Source organism: Notamacropus eugenii, chromosome 2, assembly GCF_028372415.1.
Source record: "Notamacropus eugenii isolate mMacEug1 chromosome 2, mMacEug1.pri_v2, whole genome shotgun sequence".
NCBI classification, from domain to species: domain Eukaryota; kingdom Metazoa; phylum Chordata; class Mammalia; order Diprotodontia; family Macropodidae; genus Notamacropus; species Notamacropus eugenii.
The window spans coordinates 112,331,316-112,343,848 of NC_092873.1; the positions used below are offsets into that span (position 1 = coordinate 112,331,316).

A 12,533-nucleotide genomic window follows, 5' to 3' on the forward strand; every position below is an offset into this window, starting at 1 on the left:
TCATCTTTCCCTGTAATCTGCAATTTCTTCACCCTTCAGTGCTTTCCTGGACCATCACCCTTGCTTTGAGCTATACTCCCTTTGATTCCCAGTTTTGACCTCTTAGTGAACCAGTTCAGCATTTTACCATCCTATACTCTTTAATCCCTTGTTCTCTTGTCCAAACCCTAACTGTATTTCTTTGCCTCTTTTGCTTCTATTTGAATACTGTTGAATGAAACTAGAAAAAGTCACAACCCTGGGCTGCCTGAGTCCACTGCAAAATTATGTTACTTCATCTCACCTGGGCCCTGCCTTAAACAAGATAGTTCTTCTGCTCCCTAATTGCATCTCTATTCTGTGTACCATAATAGTATCAAATCTTTTTTTACTTATGCCTGTCACAGCACACCCTTCCCATCCCTACCCCCTCAGACAAGCTTTTGTAAATGGAGGATGGTCACCCTCAGTTCCTTCTTTCTCCCCTTCTCATTGAAATCATTTTCTCTCTCTCTTCCTTATCTGAATCTCTGATGAAGAGATGGTCCTTGTTAAACCAGATTCTCTACATATGTCTACCCTTGATCTCATCTTTCCTATCTTTTCCAGGAGAAAGGATACACACTGTCATTTCCACCCCATACCCATTGTTCTGTATTTACTTATGTTCTGGTTCTTTTACTTCCTACCTGCAGCACACTCTTATTTTCTTCCACTCCTCAAAAAAAGCCTTCATTAGAGTTTACCATCCTAATCATTATCATCCTTTATCTCTCCTCCCCTTCTTAATTAAAATTCTCCTACTCTTTCTTTTAGATTGTCTACAGTGTCTTTGACCCTAATATTGTTTAACTAGAAGTAGTTTCTCAAAAACTACTACTGATCTCCCAATTGCCAAATATAATGACCTTGTCTCAATCATCATCCTTCTTGACTTTTCTGTAGTGTTTGACACTACAAATCCACCTCTCCTTTTGAATACTATCTCTTTTCTATATTTTTTATGGCATGCTTCTCTCTTGGTTCTCCTACCTGTCTAATTATTTCTTCCTTTCTGTTTTGCTGGATCTTTATCCATGTCATGGCCACTAACCTGGATATCTCTGTCTGACACCCTCTTTTATTTTCACTCTGTACTCTCTCCCTTGTTTCTCTGGGCTAAGTTTCACTTTGGTTAGCCAGTCCAGTGTTCTAGGCTCATAACTGGAACAAAATGAGATATTTCTAGGCCATACACACACCCATACCCACACCCACATATACATATATATGTATGTATGTATGCGTGTGCATATGTATATATATATATACACACACACACACACACACACTTAAACTTTTCTTAACGATACCATGGAAAAGATATTCAGCATTAGTTTAGGTGGACACAGCTTCCCTTGTCATAAGGAGATAGTGAGATCAGAAGGGTATAATGCTGCATGACAGGAAAGAGTTCATCACTTCTAAAGTGTGTTGTCTCTTTAAGACCTTAGGCAACAGGGACCCTACTTCAATAGTTCACCCTTATTTCCCTGAACCTATGTCCCTGGGATAGCTTTCTTGATTTTTTTTTTTTAGGGAAAAACTTTGCTAGCCTACAGGGAGGCAGATGCACTTCTTATCATACCCTACCCCTTGGTGATAAGTCCTAAAAGTCTCCAAGGATACTTTCTACTTCTTAAATGGCTTTATGGCCTTTTCTGGACAGCCCTAGTCTTGGACAAGCAAGAAGCCTGGAATAAGAGTCATTGGGGGTAAGAAAGGAAAACCAAAACAGAATGATACCAAGACAAAATATAACAGAATTAGCATAGGCTGCAGTAGAGAAGAAGTGGTATAGGTTGAAGAAAAAAAAACACCAGAAATAGCTCCCTGCCTTCTTCTGGAAGACAGGACCAGAATTTTCTTGTCTTTACCTCCCCAGTTTGTAAAGGACCAAATTTTTCTGCCTAATTATCTGGTTCGTGTGAAACATTAGGGTCACAGCACAGATGATGATATTTCTTGTATACACATTGATCCTTATTATGGATAAGCTATAGTTACCAAGAGGTCATTACCCTTTTGCATGTAAACCAGGGTTAGGGTCATTACCAAGACACGCTTTGTACCACAATAGCTCACTAGTCAGAAACTTCTCCTTCCCCCTAGGAGTCCCATTGGAAAAGAAGAGTGATGCCATATCTTTACCCCTTTACAGGCTTCTACTGCCATATTTCCCACTTCTTCTGCAGGAGCCACTGTCTAATTATGGAGATATGGTTTCATCTCTTTCTTGTTAGAAAATGAGGCACTTCCCAACAATTCAACCTTGGGTAAAGGGAAGTTACAGAAATTATATCCCCTGATTCTTAACTCCAGCAGTGTGGATGCCTTATCAGTTCTATTGAAGATATAATAAACCATTGAGTTTTGATTAGTCTTGTGTCACTACAGTTACTTTTTTAATGCTGCCCCCTCAACCGTTGCCCATGAGGCTGCTGATGCCTGCGTAAAGCATCATCAAAAATGGCCACAGCAATTGATGTCACAATTTTCATCCCTGTAGTCCACTTTAAGCTGCTAAGTATCATCTGCCTTTTCCCACTGGCCACATAGTATATGTGGACTGTTTGAATATGTCCCTTGTGATAACTAGTTTTGGGCAAGTCAAGCCAGGGCTTAGTTTCCTTTTTCTGTCATGATCTTCTCATATAGCTGAAGTTGCTATATGAGATATTTCATGTGGTGTAGACAGCATCACCTGAGGATCTCCCATGGTCCCAGCCTCCAAGATTTTAAAAAAAACATTGTAAGATTACTATTCATTTACCTCTGCTCAAGCAAAGGAACAAAGAAGAAGAGGTAACCAGAGAACTAATGGCCCAGTTTTCCTAGGCAGCTTGAAATTTGAAGCCACTTTTACCTGCTGCAGACTGGGGAAGAGAGTTACTTTCTCTCAGTCTCTTCCAGGAGGTTCCAGTGACACAGTGTAGTAGGCAGCTATATAGCAAGTGGATGGGAAAGTGGACTTGGAGTTAGGAAGACTTGAGTTTAAATTTGACTTCAGACACTAATAGCATTTAAGTTCTGTCTGTTTGAGTTTCCTTATCTGTAAAATGGGTATAATAATAGCATCTACCTCCCAGAACAGTTGTGAGGATCAATGAGCTAATATTTGTAAAGCACTTTGCAAGTCTTTTGAAGTGCTAGTTATTATGTTATAAATGCTAATGATTATTGACATGCCACACATTCTGGAATGAGAGTGGAAGCTGTCTTTCTTTATTAACTGACTTAGCCACACCTCATCTCCCTAGTGATCTATCTTCAATAAATCAAACAGGATACACTTGACACTGTGTCCATATCTCCAATTCTGGAAAGTTCTTTGGGTTCCAGGGGAACCTCAGTCATTGTCCCTTCACAGGACTTCTTCCAGTGTCTTTCACTAAAGGTTTTCAATAAAGTTCATGTAAAATTGCCTTCTAAATGCCATATAAAGTCTTATCCAGACCATTCAGCACAGTCAAGCAGTTCCCAAAGTGATAAGTCTTTAGAGAGGGCCAGGCTTACACATGTAGCCTGGAGATAAAATCACATCTAAATATAAAATTACACAAGTTCAGCAAACAATTTATGTTCCTTTGCCTTAAGGGTATGACTTGTAAAGACCAGAACATATTCATCTCCTGGTGATATTTTATTTTTGTTCTGTATATGATAGTGATATTAGCTATCCAGGACTGTTAGCAACAGGCAGGGAATGTTAGTGGCATCTTTACTGTCCCTTTCTATCAAGATCATGTGATCTCTGCATTGAGAAGTGTAGTGCCACAGGGAGCCAGGCTCCTGTGTAGTAATGATCACTAGGATTCCTTCTTCTCTTCCTGGATCTTTCTCCACTTCAGTCCTTCTGTACCAATCTTCCTGGCTGCTGTGAATGTTCTTAGATCAGATTTAGGTTAGTCTAATGGTTTAGGCTCAGGATAAGAATGAAATGAAAATTTCTAGACCTCATAACATTATTTAAAAGGAATTAATATCATGGAGGGGATATTCAGTAAAGTTACAGCATGTATTCAGATAGAGTCAGCTCTCCTTGTCTCTCTGTTGGAAGTTGGACCAGTTCAGGAGTTTTAGTCATGTGTGGTCTTGAATAGCCATAAGGATTCCATGAAGCCTGAGGAACACTGACTCGTAGTAGGCTGGATTTTTTATATCTTAGGTGACCAATAAACCACATCAACGATTCAAGCCTTATCCGTGAACCAGTGAAGTCTCTAAAATGGTTTCCTTGTCTTTTGAGAGACAAACCAGCCTAACCTCCATGTAGTAGATGTTGCTCTTACTGTATACTTATCCCTTCTGGATAGTGACTTTCTCCATCACAGTTTCAATGTGTTGTGTATCTACATAAGAATTTCAATGGGAATTTTGGGGGAGTTTGCATAAGCCACAGATGACACATGAAGACGACACAAAAAAAGTTTAGAAAGACCGAAATGCACAAAATATATGTATAGTATTGTATAATAATATCAAAACCCCATAAAAAATTTTTCAGACTTCTGGTACAAATGGAGGGCCAAAAAATTTTATGCTTATTTTTCAGATTGTGGAAAATTTTCCTTGATGTGGAAGGGGTTGAACTTGCTGATCTTGTCACCTCCCATAGATTCAGTTATCTGAGCAGATAAACTGTTGCAACTAGATAGATAGAGTGCTGGGCCTGGAGTCAGGAAGACTCCTCTTCCTGAGTTCAAATCTAGCCTTAGACACTTACCTAGCCCTGTGACTCTCAGCAAGCCACTTAACACTGTTTTCCTCAGTTTTCTTATCTGTGAAATGAGCTGGAGAAGGGAATGGCAAACCACTACAGTATGTTTGCCAAGAAAACCCTGAATGGGGTCACAAAGAACGGAACATGTGAAAAATGACTGAACAAGAAGAAGCAGCAGATAACTTCTAGACTCCTTATTCCTTAAAATCTGCCCTTCTTTTAAACTTCCCAGTTATTATTGAATGCACCCCCTTCTTTCTAGTCACTCAGGATCACGGCCTTGGCATCATTCCAAACTTCTTATTTTCACTCCACATTTCTAGTCACCAAAGGCCTTGCAGGCATTTCTGTCTCTGCATTATCTATTGTATGTTTCTGTTTGTTGTGGTTTGTCCTTCGTTCTGGAAGAGGACCATGACATCACTTGCAGTTGACTTTGATTTGAGTGAGGGAGAGCTGTGCAAGGTCACCAACCCCAAAAGGACCTACTCAAAAGGTCTACTTTTTGTGTATTCCTCACAGCACACAAACATACATGGTACCAAGCAAACATTATACACCTAATAATTAAGGACCTACTAAATTGCTTACCAGGCTCCAGGCTAGGTGCTAGGGAAACAGATTTAAAAGTGAAACACTGACCTTGCAGTTGAGCAATTTCAATTCTACTGTAAAGCTGTGAGTTACTGAAAAGTACTATCTGGATGATAAATTAGGGGCAGCAACCCAGATGAACCCTCCCAACATTGCCCTTCAAACATCTTTTAAAAAAGCCTGAAATCAAATTTTGGAGTGGCAAAGACAACGCTATCAGGGTAAGATACTTTTCTAGCCTAAGACAACACAGGAGACTGGTAGGAAAAATCTGTGACACTGGGGCAGGGGCTGGCCTGGAACTCACCCAGCAGAAACACAAATGACATAAGTTCTCATGCCAGAGATGAATATAGAGTCAGAAAATTAGGCAGAAAGAAATTATGGGGACCCTTTGCTGGCATTAGGTTTAGCTGACACTGTTTGGCATCTCTGTTGACCACAGTTCTGAGTCACATTTTTAGAAAAGAAGGGAGAGCTTGGTCCATCTAAAGGGAGCAATAGCTACCACTATAGTTCATCTCTAGTGATCGCCTCTTACCTAGATCAATAAAACATCCTGCCTCAAGTCTGTCCCAATTCTAATCCATTCTCTATACAGCCACTAAAGAGATTTGCAATTTATAGGCTTAGAACTGCTCTCTCTTAGTCTACCCAGCAGTTTAGTATAACTTTGACCAATGTCACTCAACCAGTAGGTGTCACAAGTGGAACTTGAATCCTGTTCTTACTGGTTTCAGGATATGATGTCTGCTACATTATGCTGCCCTGTAGTGTTTTAGAGCTATAAAATGAGTTGAGATTTAATCATGTTGACATATATTTATTTCAGAAATGAAGTCACCACGTCACAGTAGGAATTACATATTTGATTCATATTCATATGCATTTAACACCATTTTTTTACCTGCAAATGACAAAAAATATCCCATAGCAAAAATTTTAAAAGGAGTATGTCAAAACATAAGACTGGAGTGTCATAATTTTGCTCCAACTCAAATATCTGTTTGATTTATTTTATTAATTTATTTAACTTTCAACATTCATTTTCACAAAATTTTGGGTTCCAAATTTTCTCCCCATTTGTCCCCTCCCCCACCCCAAAACACCGAGCATTCTAATTGCCCCTATCACCAATCTGTCCTCTTCTATCATCCCTCCCTTCCCTTGTCGCCATCTTCTCTTTTGTCCTGTAGGGCCAGATAACTTTCTACACCCCTTTACCTGTATTTCTTATTTCCTAGTAGCAAGAACAGTACTTGACAGTTGTTCCTAAAACTTTGAGTTCCAGCTTCTCTTCATCCCTCCCTCCACACCCATTCCCTTTGGAAGGCAAGCAATTCAATATAGGCCATATCTGTGTAGTTTTGCAAATGACTTCCATAATAGTTGTGTTGTGTAAGACTAACTATATTTCCCTCCATCCTATCCTGCCCCCCATTGCTTCTGTTCTCTCTTTTGAACCTGTCCCTCCCCAAGAGTGTTGACTTCAAATTGCTCCCTCCTCCCATTGCCCTCACTTCCATCATCCCCCCCACCCTGCTTATCCCCTTCTTCCCCACTTTCCTGTATTGTAAGATAGGTTTTCATACCAAAATGAGTGTGCATTTTATTCCTTCCTTTAGTGGAATGTGATGAGAGTAAACTTCATGTTTTTCTCTCACCTCCCCCCTTTTCCCCTCCACTAAAAAGTCTTTTGCTTGCCTCTTTTATGAGAGATAATTTGCCCCATTCCATTTCTCCCTTTCTCCTCCCAATATATTTCTCTCTCACCGCTTAATTTCATTTTTTTAAGATATGATCCCATCCTCTTCAATTCACTCTGTGCACTCTGTGTGTGTGTGTGTGTGTGTGTGTGTGTGTGTGTGTGTAATCCCACCCAGTACCCAGATACTGAAAAGTTTCAAGAGTTACAAATATTGTCTTTCCATGTAGGAATGTAAACAGTTCAACTTTTGTAAGTCCCTTATGACTTCTTTTTGCTGTTCACCTTTTCATGCTTCTCTTCATTCTTGTGTTTGAAAGTCAAATTTTCTTTTCAGCTCTGGTCTTTCCATCAAGAATGCTTGAAAGTCCCCAATTTCATTGAAAGACCATTTTTTCCCCTGAAGTATTATACTCAGTTTTGCTGGGTAGGTGATTCTTGGTTTTAGTCCTAGTTCCTTTGACTTCTGGAATATCCTATTCCACGCCCTTCAGTCCCTTAATGTAGAAGCTGCTAGATCTTGTGTTATCCTGATTGTATTTCCACAGTACTTGAATTGTTTCTTTCTAGCTGCTTGCAATATTTTCTCCTTGACCAGGGAACTCTAGAATTTGGCCACAGTGTTCCTAGGAGTTTCTCTTTTTGGATCTCTTTCAGGTGGTGATCTGTGGATTCCTTGAATACTTATTTTGACCTCTGGTTCTAGAATCTCAGGGCAGTTTTCCTTGATAATTTCATGAAAGATGATGTCTAGGCTCTTTCTTTGATCATGGCTTTCAGGTAGTCCCATCATTTTTAAATTGTCTCTCCTGGATCTATTTTCCATGTCAGTTGTTTTTCCAATGAGATATTTCACATTATCTTCCATTTTTTCATTCTTTTGGTTTTGTTTTGTGATTTCTTGGTTTCTCATAAAGTCATTAGCCTCCATCTGTTCCATTCTAATTTTGAAAGAATATTTTCTTCAGTGAGCTTTTGAACCTCCTTTTCCATTTGGCTAATTCTGCTTTTGAAAGCATTCTTCTCCTCATTGGCTTTTTGAACCTCTTTTGCCAATTGAGTTAGCCTATTTTTCAAGGTGTTATTTTCTTCAGCATTTTTTTTGGGTCTCCTTTAGCAAGGTGTGGACCCGCTTTTCACACTTTTCTTTCATCTCTCTCATTTCTCTTCCCAGTTTTTCATCCACCTCTCTAACTTGATTTTCAAAATCCTTTTTGAGCTCTTCCATGGCCTGAGCCCATGGTATATTTATTTTGGATGTGTGGGATACAGAAGCCTTGACTTCTGTGTCTTTCCCTGATGGTAAGCCTTGTTCTTCCTCATCAGAAAGGATGGGAGGAGATACCTGTTCACTAAGAAAGTAACTTTCTGTGGTCTTATTTTTTTTCCCTTTTCTGGGCATTTTCCCAGCCAGTGACTTGACTTCTGAGTTTTCTTTCCACCCCCATCTCGCCTTCAGATCTGCCCAGCCAGAGCTTGGGGTCTGAGATTCAAATGCTGCTTCCCAGCCTCAGGGTTTGGGTGGGGGCAGGTCTGCTGTTCAGTGTGAGATTAAGTTCAGGTGCTCAGGTAGGGGCAGGGCTGCCACACTGGGCTCAGTTCCCTCAGGGGATTTATGCAGAGACCTTCAACAGTGGATCCAAGCTCCTACCTGCTTTGGGAGCCCCTGTCTGCTGCTGCCCCGCCCCTCACTGCTGCCTCCCGAGGGGGCCCGAGCCACAGGGACACGCCACTTCCCTGTTGGCCACCCGAAAAGACTCTCTCACCAACCCTTGTCACCTGTTGGTGGAGGGACCTGCGCGGCCGCTGGAGATTCTGTCCCTAAGGCCTGCTTGGCTCTGCTCCTCTCGTGCCGTGTGGCCAAGGCAGGGCTGGGCTCTGCTCCGGGTCGGGTGCGTGACGGACCTTTCGTGTCAGGTTTTTAGGGCTCTCTGGAATGGAAATCTCGTCTGCTCTGTTGTTCTGTGGCTTCTGCTGCTCCAGAATTTGTTGGGAGTTCTTTACAGATATTTTATGGGCTGTGGGTTTGGAGCTAGCATATGTGTGTCTTTCTACTCTGCCATCTTGGCTCCTTCCCCATTTGATTTATTTTTAAAATTAGAAGGTGTAGTTGTGCTTTGTAAATTTGTAGCATTATACTGAAATGAATTATAATAGTTGAAAAATGAAAACGTTCTTGGTTTTGAGTTATTTTATGATTTTGATTCATTCCTCAATCAGATGTCTATAATCAGGTACCAAAACTTTGTTAGAATAAAGATCAAATATGATAGAAAACAGAAGTTCAAACTGACCTATTTAAATAAGTTACTAAGGCTGTCAAATGGAGGAAAGAACACAGCACCACATACAAATTTCTTACAGATTAGTCATTTGTTTTAATGAGGAACCTGGAATATCCCCCAAACATGTTAGTCAGCAAACACTTGATCGCTGTGGCAGCTAAGAGCAATGCCAGTTTAGGATAAAAACTTAACTATAAAATTTTACAAAAAGAAACTTGTGAGTAGTGTTATGTCGTATAAGATGATAAAGCATTGGAAAGAAGACCAGTTTAAAGAAAGTTTAGTAAGAGATCTAATTCAGCATAGTTATTTGATGAAAATGGAAGGAAGACAACAAATGGACAACAGATGAATAAAGCATGTGAAATTTGTAAAGCAAGCTCTTTTTTACCATGAAGGACAACGGAGTCATTGCATTTGAACTCCTAATCCTGATTTTACAACTTGAGGAAATAGAAATGATATTGAGGAAAATGAAGATGGGAAAAGATGCTTAGGCTAGATCAAGCATATACAGAAGTCTATGTTGGAGGTAACAATTCTGAGCACAATAAGTGTTTGATTTTAGGGTATCAGAGGGGATGATACCAGAGGCATGGTAAAATATTTGACTTGCTATATTATCTCCCAAGAGTTTGAAAGAAAAAATTAGTGACTAGTGATTAATATGTCTCTTTTGCAACCTATATGAATTTTGTTAAGAGAATCATTCATACATACATTAAGGACATCTTTGCTAAGTGTAGAGGCATCAAGTAAGCTTTCAAAAGTGATATTCCACAGTAGACCACATATTTACCATCACATTTGACTAGAAGATGTTGAGAATACAAGATTCCCTTTGTGCTTATTGTTTTTTAATTCTTAAAAAAAACATTCAGTAAAGCAAGATAACCACCTTAACAGTTATCAGTTCTTCAAGAAGGAATCTCCCTTGCTTATGTCAAAATTATGCTAGATTTTTTACAGAGGAAGGGGAGAACAAGAGAGCTCTTAATTTGATAGCACTCTGGTCATTAATATCAAATGAAGCATAAAAAGGGGAAACATACTTTAGAAAGGTAACCATCACTGTGATGAAGGAGATCCAACACAGAGTTCAGTCTTCCCTATCTTTGAACAAATGTTTGAGAAAGCATTTATACTGTGCCAAGGTTGTTAAGGTCTGGGCATACAAATAGCTAGTTCTTATTGTGAGGGAGCTCGCATTCTAATTGGGGATAACTGCACATAAAGAATTATAAGGTGAGGTCTTCTAGATACTCCTCTTAGCAGATGAAATCATTTTGATAATATCATTAAACACTAAGACATTGCAGAGTTTCCTAAATTAAATTCATGATCAATCTAAAGAATTTAGACTATTGACCCAAGAAAAATTATCTGTGTCTATATGTGTAAAATGTATAAATTGTGTATAATTTGGGTATCACATAAGTTACATGTATATGTATGTATGTGCACATGCATCAATATAGCTAATTAAGTAGATATGTAGATAAACATATGTTTGTCCTCTGAGGACCAATGACACATACATATGCACGTGCGCTCTCTCAGAAAACCTAAATAGTTTTAATTATGCTTATTTTCTTTTAAAAAAAAAAGTTGGTGTAGATGAAAAGTCACCTTTGGAACAGAAACCTTCAAAGCCAGCTGCTCCCCAGGTACCACCCAAGAAACCTACTCCTCCTAACAAAGCCAACAATTTATTAAGATCCTCAGGGATGATGTATCCAAAGCGACCAGAAAAACCAGTTCCACCACCACCACCTCCTATGTCTAAGTAAGTCACTTCATTTAATATTAATTACTTTGCCATCAAAAAATTAATTACATTGCTAAGAGTTGTAATTTTTTTAAAATACTGACCTTTGGCAAAATGAAAATCTTAGTGTGCGTATCTCCCAAAAATATTATTGCTTTTGTGATATTACTTACCAGATTTATACTTGTTAGTTTTATAGAATAAAATAAAATTAAATCTCAATTTTTTATTTTTATTAGATTTTTAATCTTATTTTTAAACTTAAACATCAAAAAAGCATGATTACATATCAATTCTATATTATTTGCCTTTTAAAGATTTCTATTAACTTTATGAAAGTAATATTAGTTTGTTTTAATTTTTTAAATTTTGTACATGTTAAATGATTACTCTCTTCATTTTAGGCTCAATGGGGAAGTTCCTCCCTTACTGTCAAAGACAGAAAATGAGCCAACATTGAAACCAAAGTTAGATTCTGAACAAGTACCTCCTAGACCAAAATCAGTAGACCTAGATTCATTTGTAATAAGGAGCACTAAAGAGATAGGTAAGTTAACAAATAGAGTAATCTGTTATAATTTTTTAATCTGAATGTATTTCTCATTAAGTTCCTGACCTATCTTTGCCTGTAATTTTAGTGTAAAAACTATAGTGGAATGAAGGCTTTAAACATATTCATATTATATGTAGTCTGGTTGGAAAAGTGAAACTAAATTGCAGATGATTGACTTCAATGATTTTAGATGATATACTTTGTTTCTAATTAATCATAAAGTCTCAAGGGATTTTGAAAGAACATCTCCCTTAAACCTTTCAAACTGTCTCAGACAGAATAGAATTCATCTTGTTTTTAAATTCATCTGCAAAAATTCCATAGCTTTTGTTGGCCATTTCTTTCATGTTAAACAACACAGGTTTAAGAAATACTATTTTGGTTCCTCCCTACTTTATTTTTAGATAGTTTCCTTTTTGCACTCTTTATCTTTGATTAGACTCTGTGTAACAACTTATTGTATATTTGAAGAACCTTTCATAACTTTTTCTCAAAAGCTGACTGATAATTCATCTTTTTACTTATTTTAGACACAGATCTTCAACCCTTATTCTATACTTTTTCCCCACTTCCTTCCATTCCTGTTTAGTTGTGAAATACAGAATTGTAAAGTGAACTCTGGAATTTATATTTCATTAGTGTACAATATCTTGTGAAGATTATCTTATAATTCTGTCAGTAATATCACTACTGCCACTTTTTATAGCACTTTGCACTTTTCTGTTGCTATTTATTTTTTTAAACACATTATACACTTTTTCCTTCATTACAGTCTACACTATAGTGATGATGCTTTCATTTTTCACATAAGATAACAAAGGTACCGGTTGATTTAGTGATGAACCAGTGTCATACAGTAGTGGTTTAAAGTAGCCTACTTCCCACTC

The 12,533-nt window shown here is 38.2% G+C and overlaps 1 protein-coding gene across 6 annotated transcripts in view; it reads left to right on the forward strand.

The window, feature by feature from the left end:
• The window catches only part of CD2AP (CD2 associated protein), a 186,928-nt gene that overhangs the window by 119,155 nt on the left and 55,240 nt on the right, over positions 1–12,533 (forward strand). For all 6 annotated transcript variants that reach the window (XM_072642382.1, XM_072642383.1, XM_072642384.1 and 3 more), the window contains 2 exons: positions 10,934–11,111; positions 11,498–11,640. In XM_072642382.1, the coding sequence (XP_072498483.1) occupies positions 10,934–11,111; positions 11,498–11,640 (321 nt within the window). The remainder of the gene's footprint in view (positions 1–10,933; positions 11,112–11,497; positions 11,641–12,533) is intronic.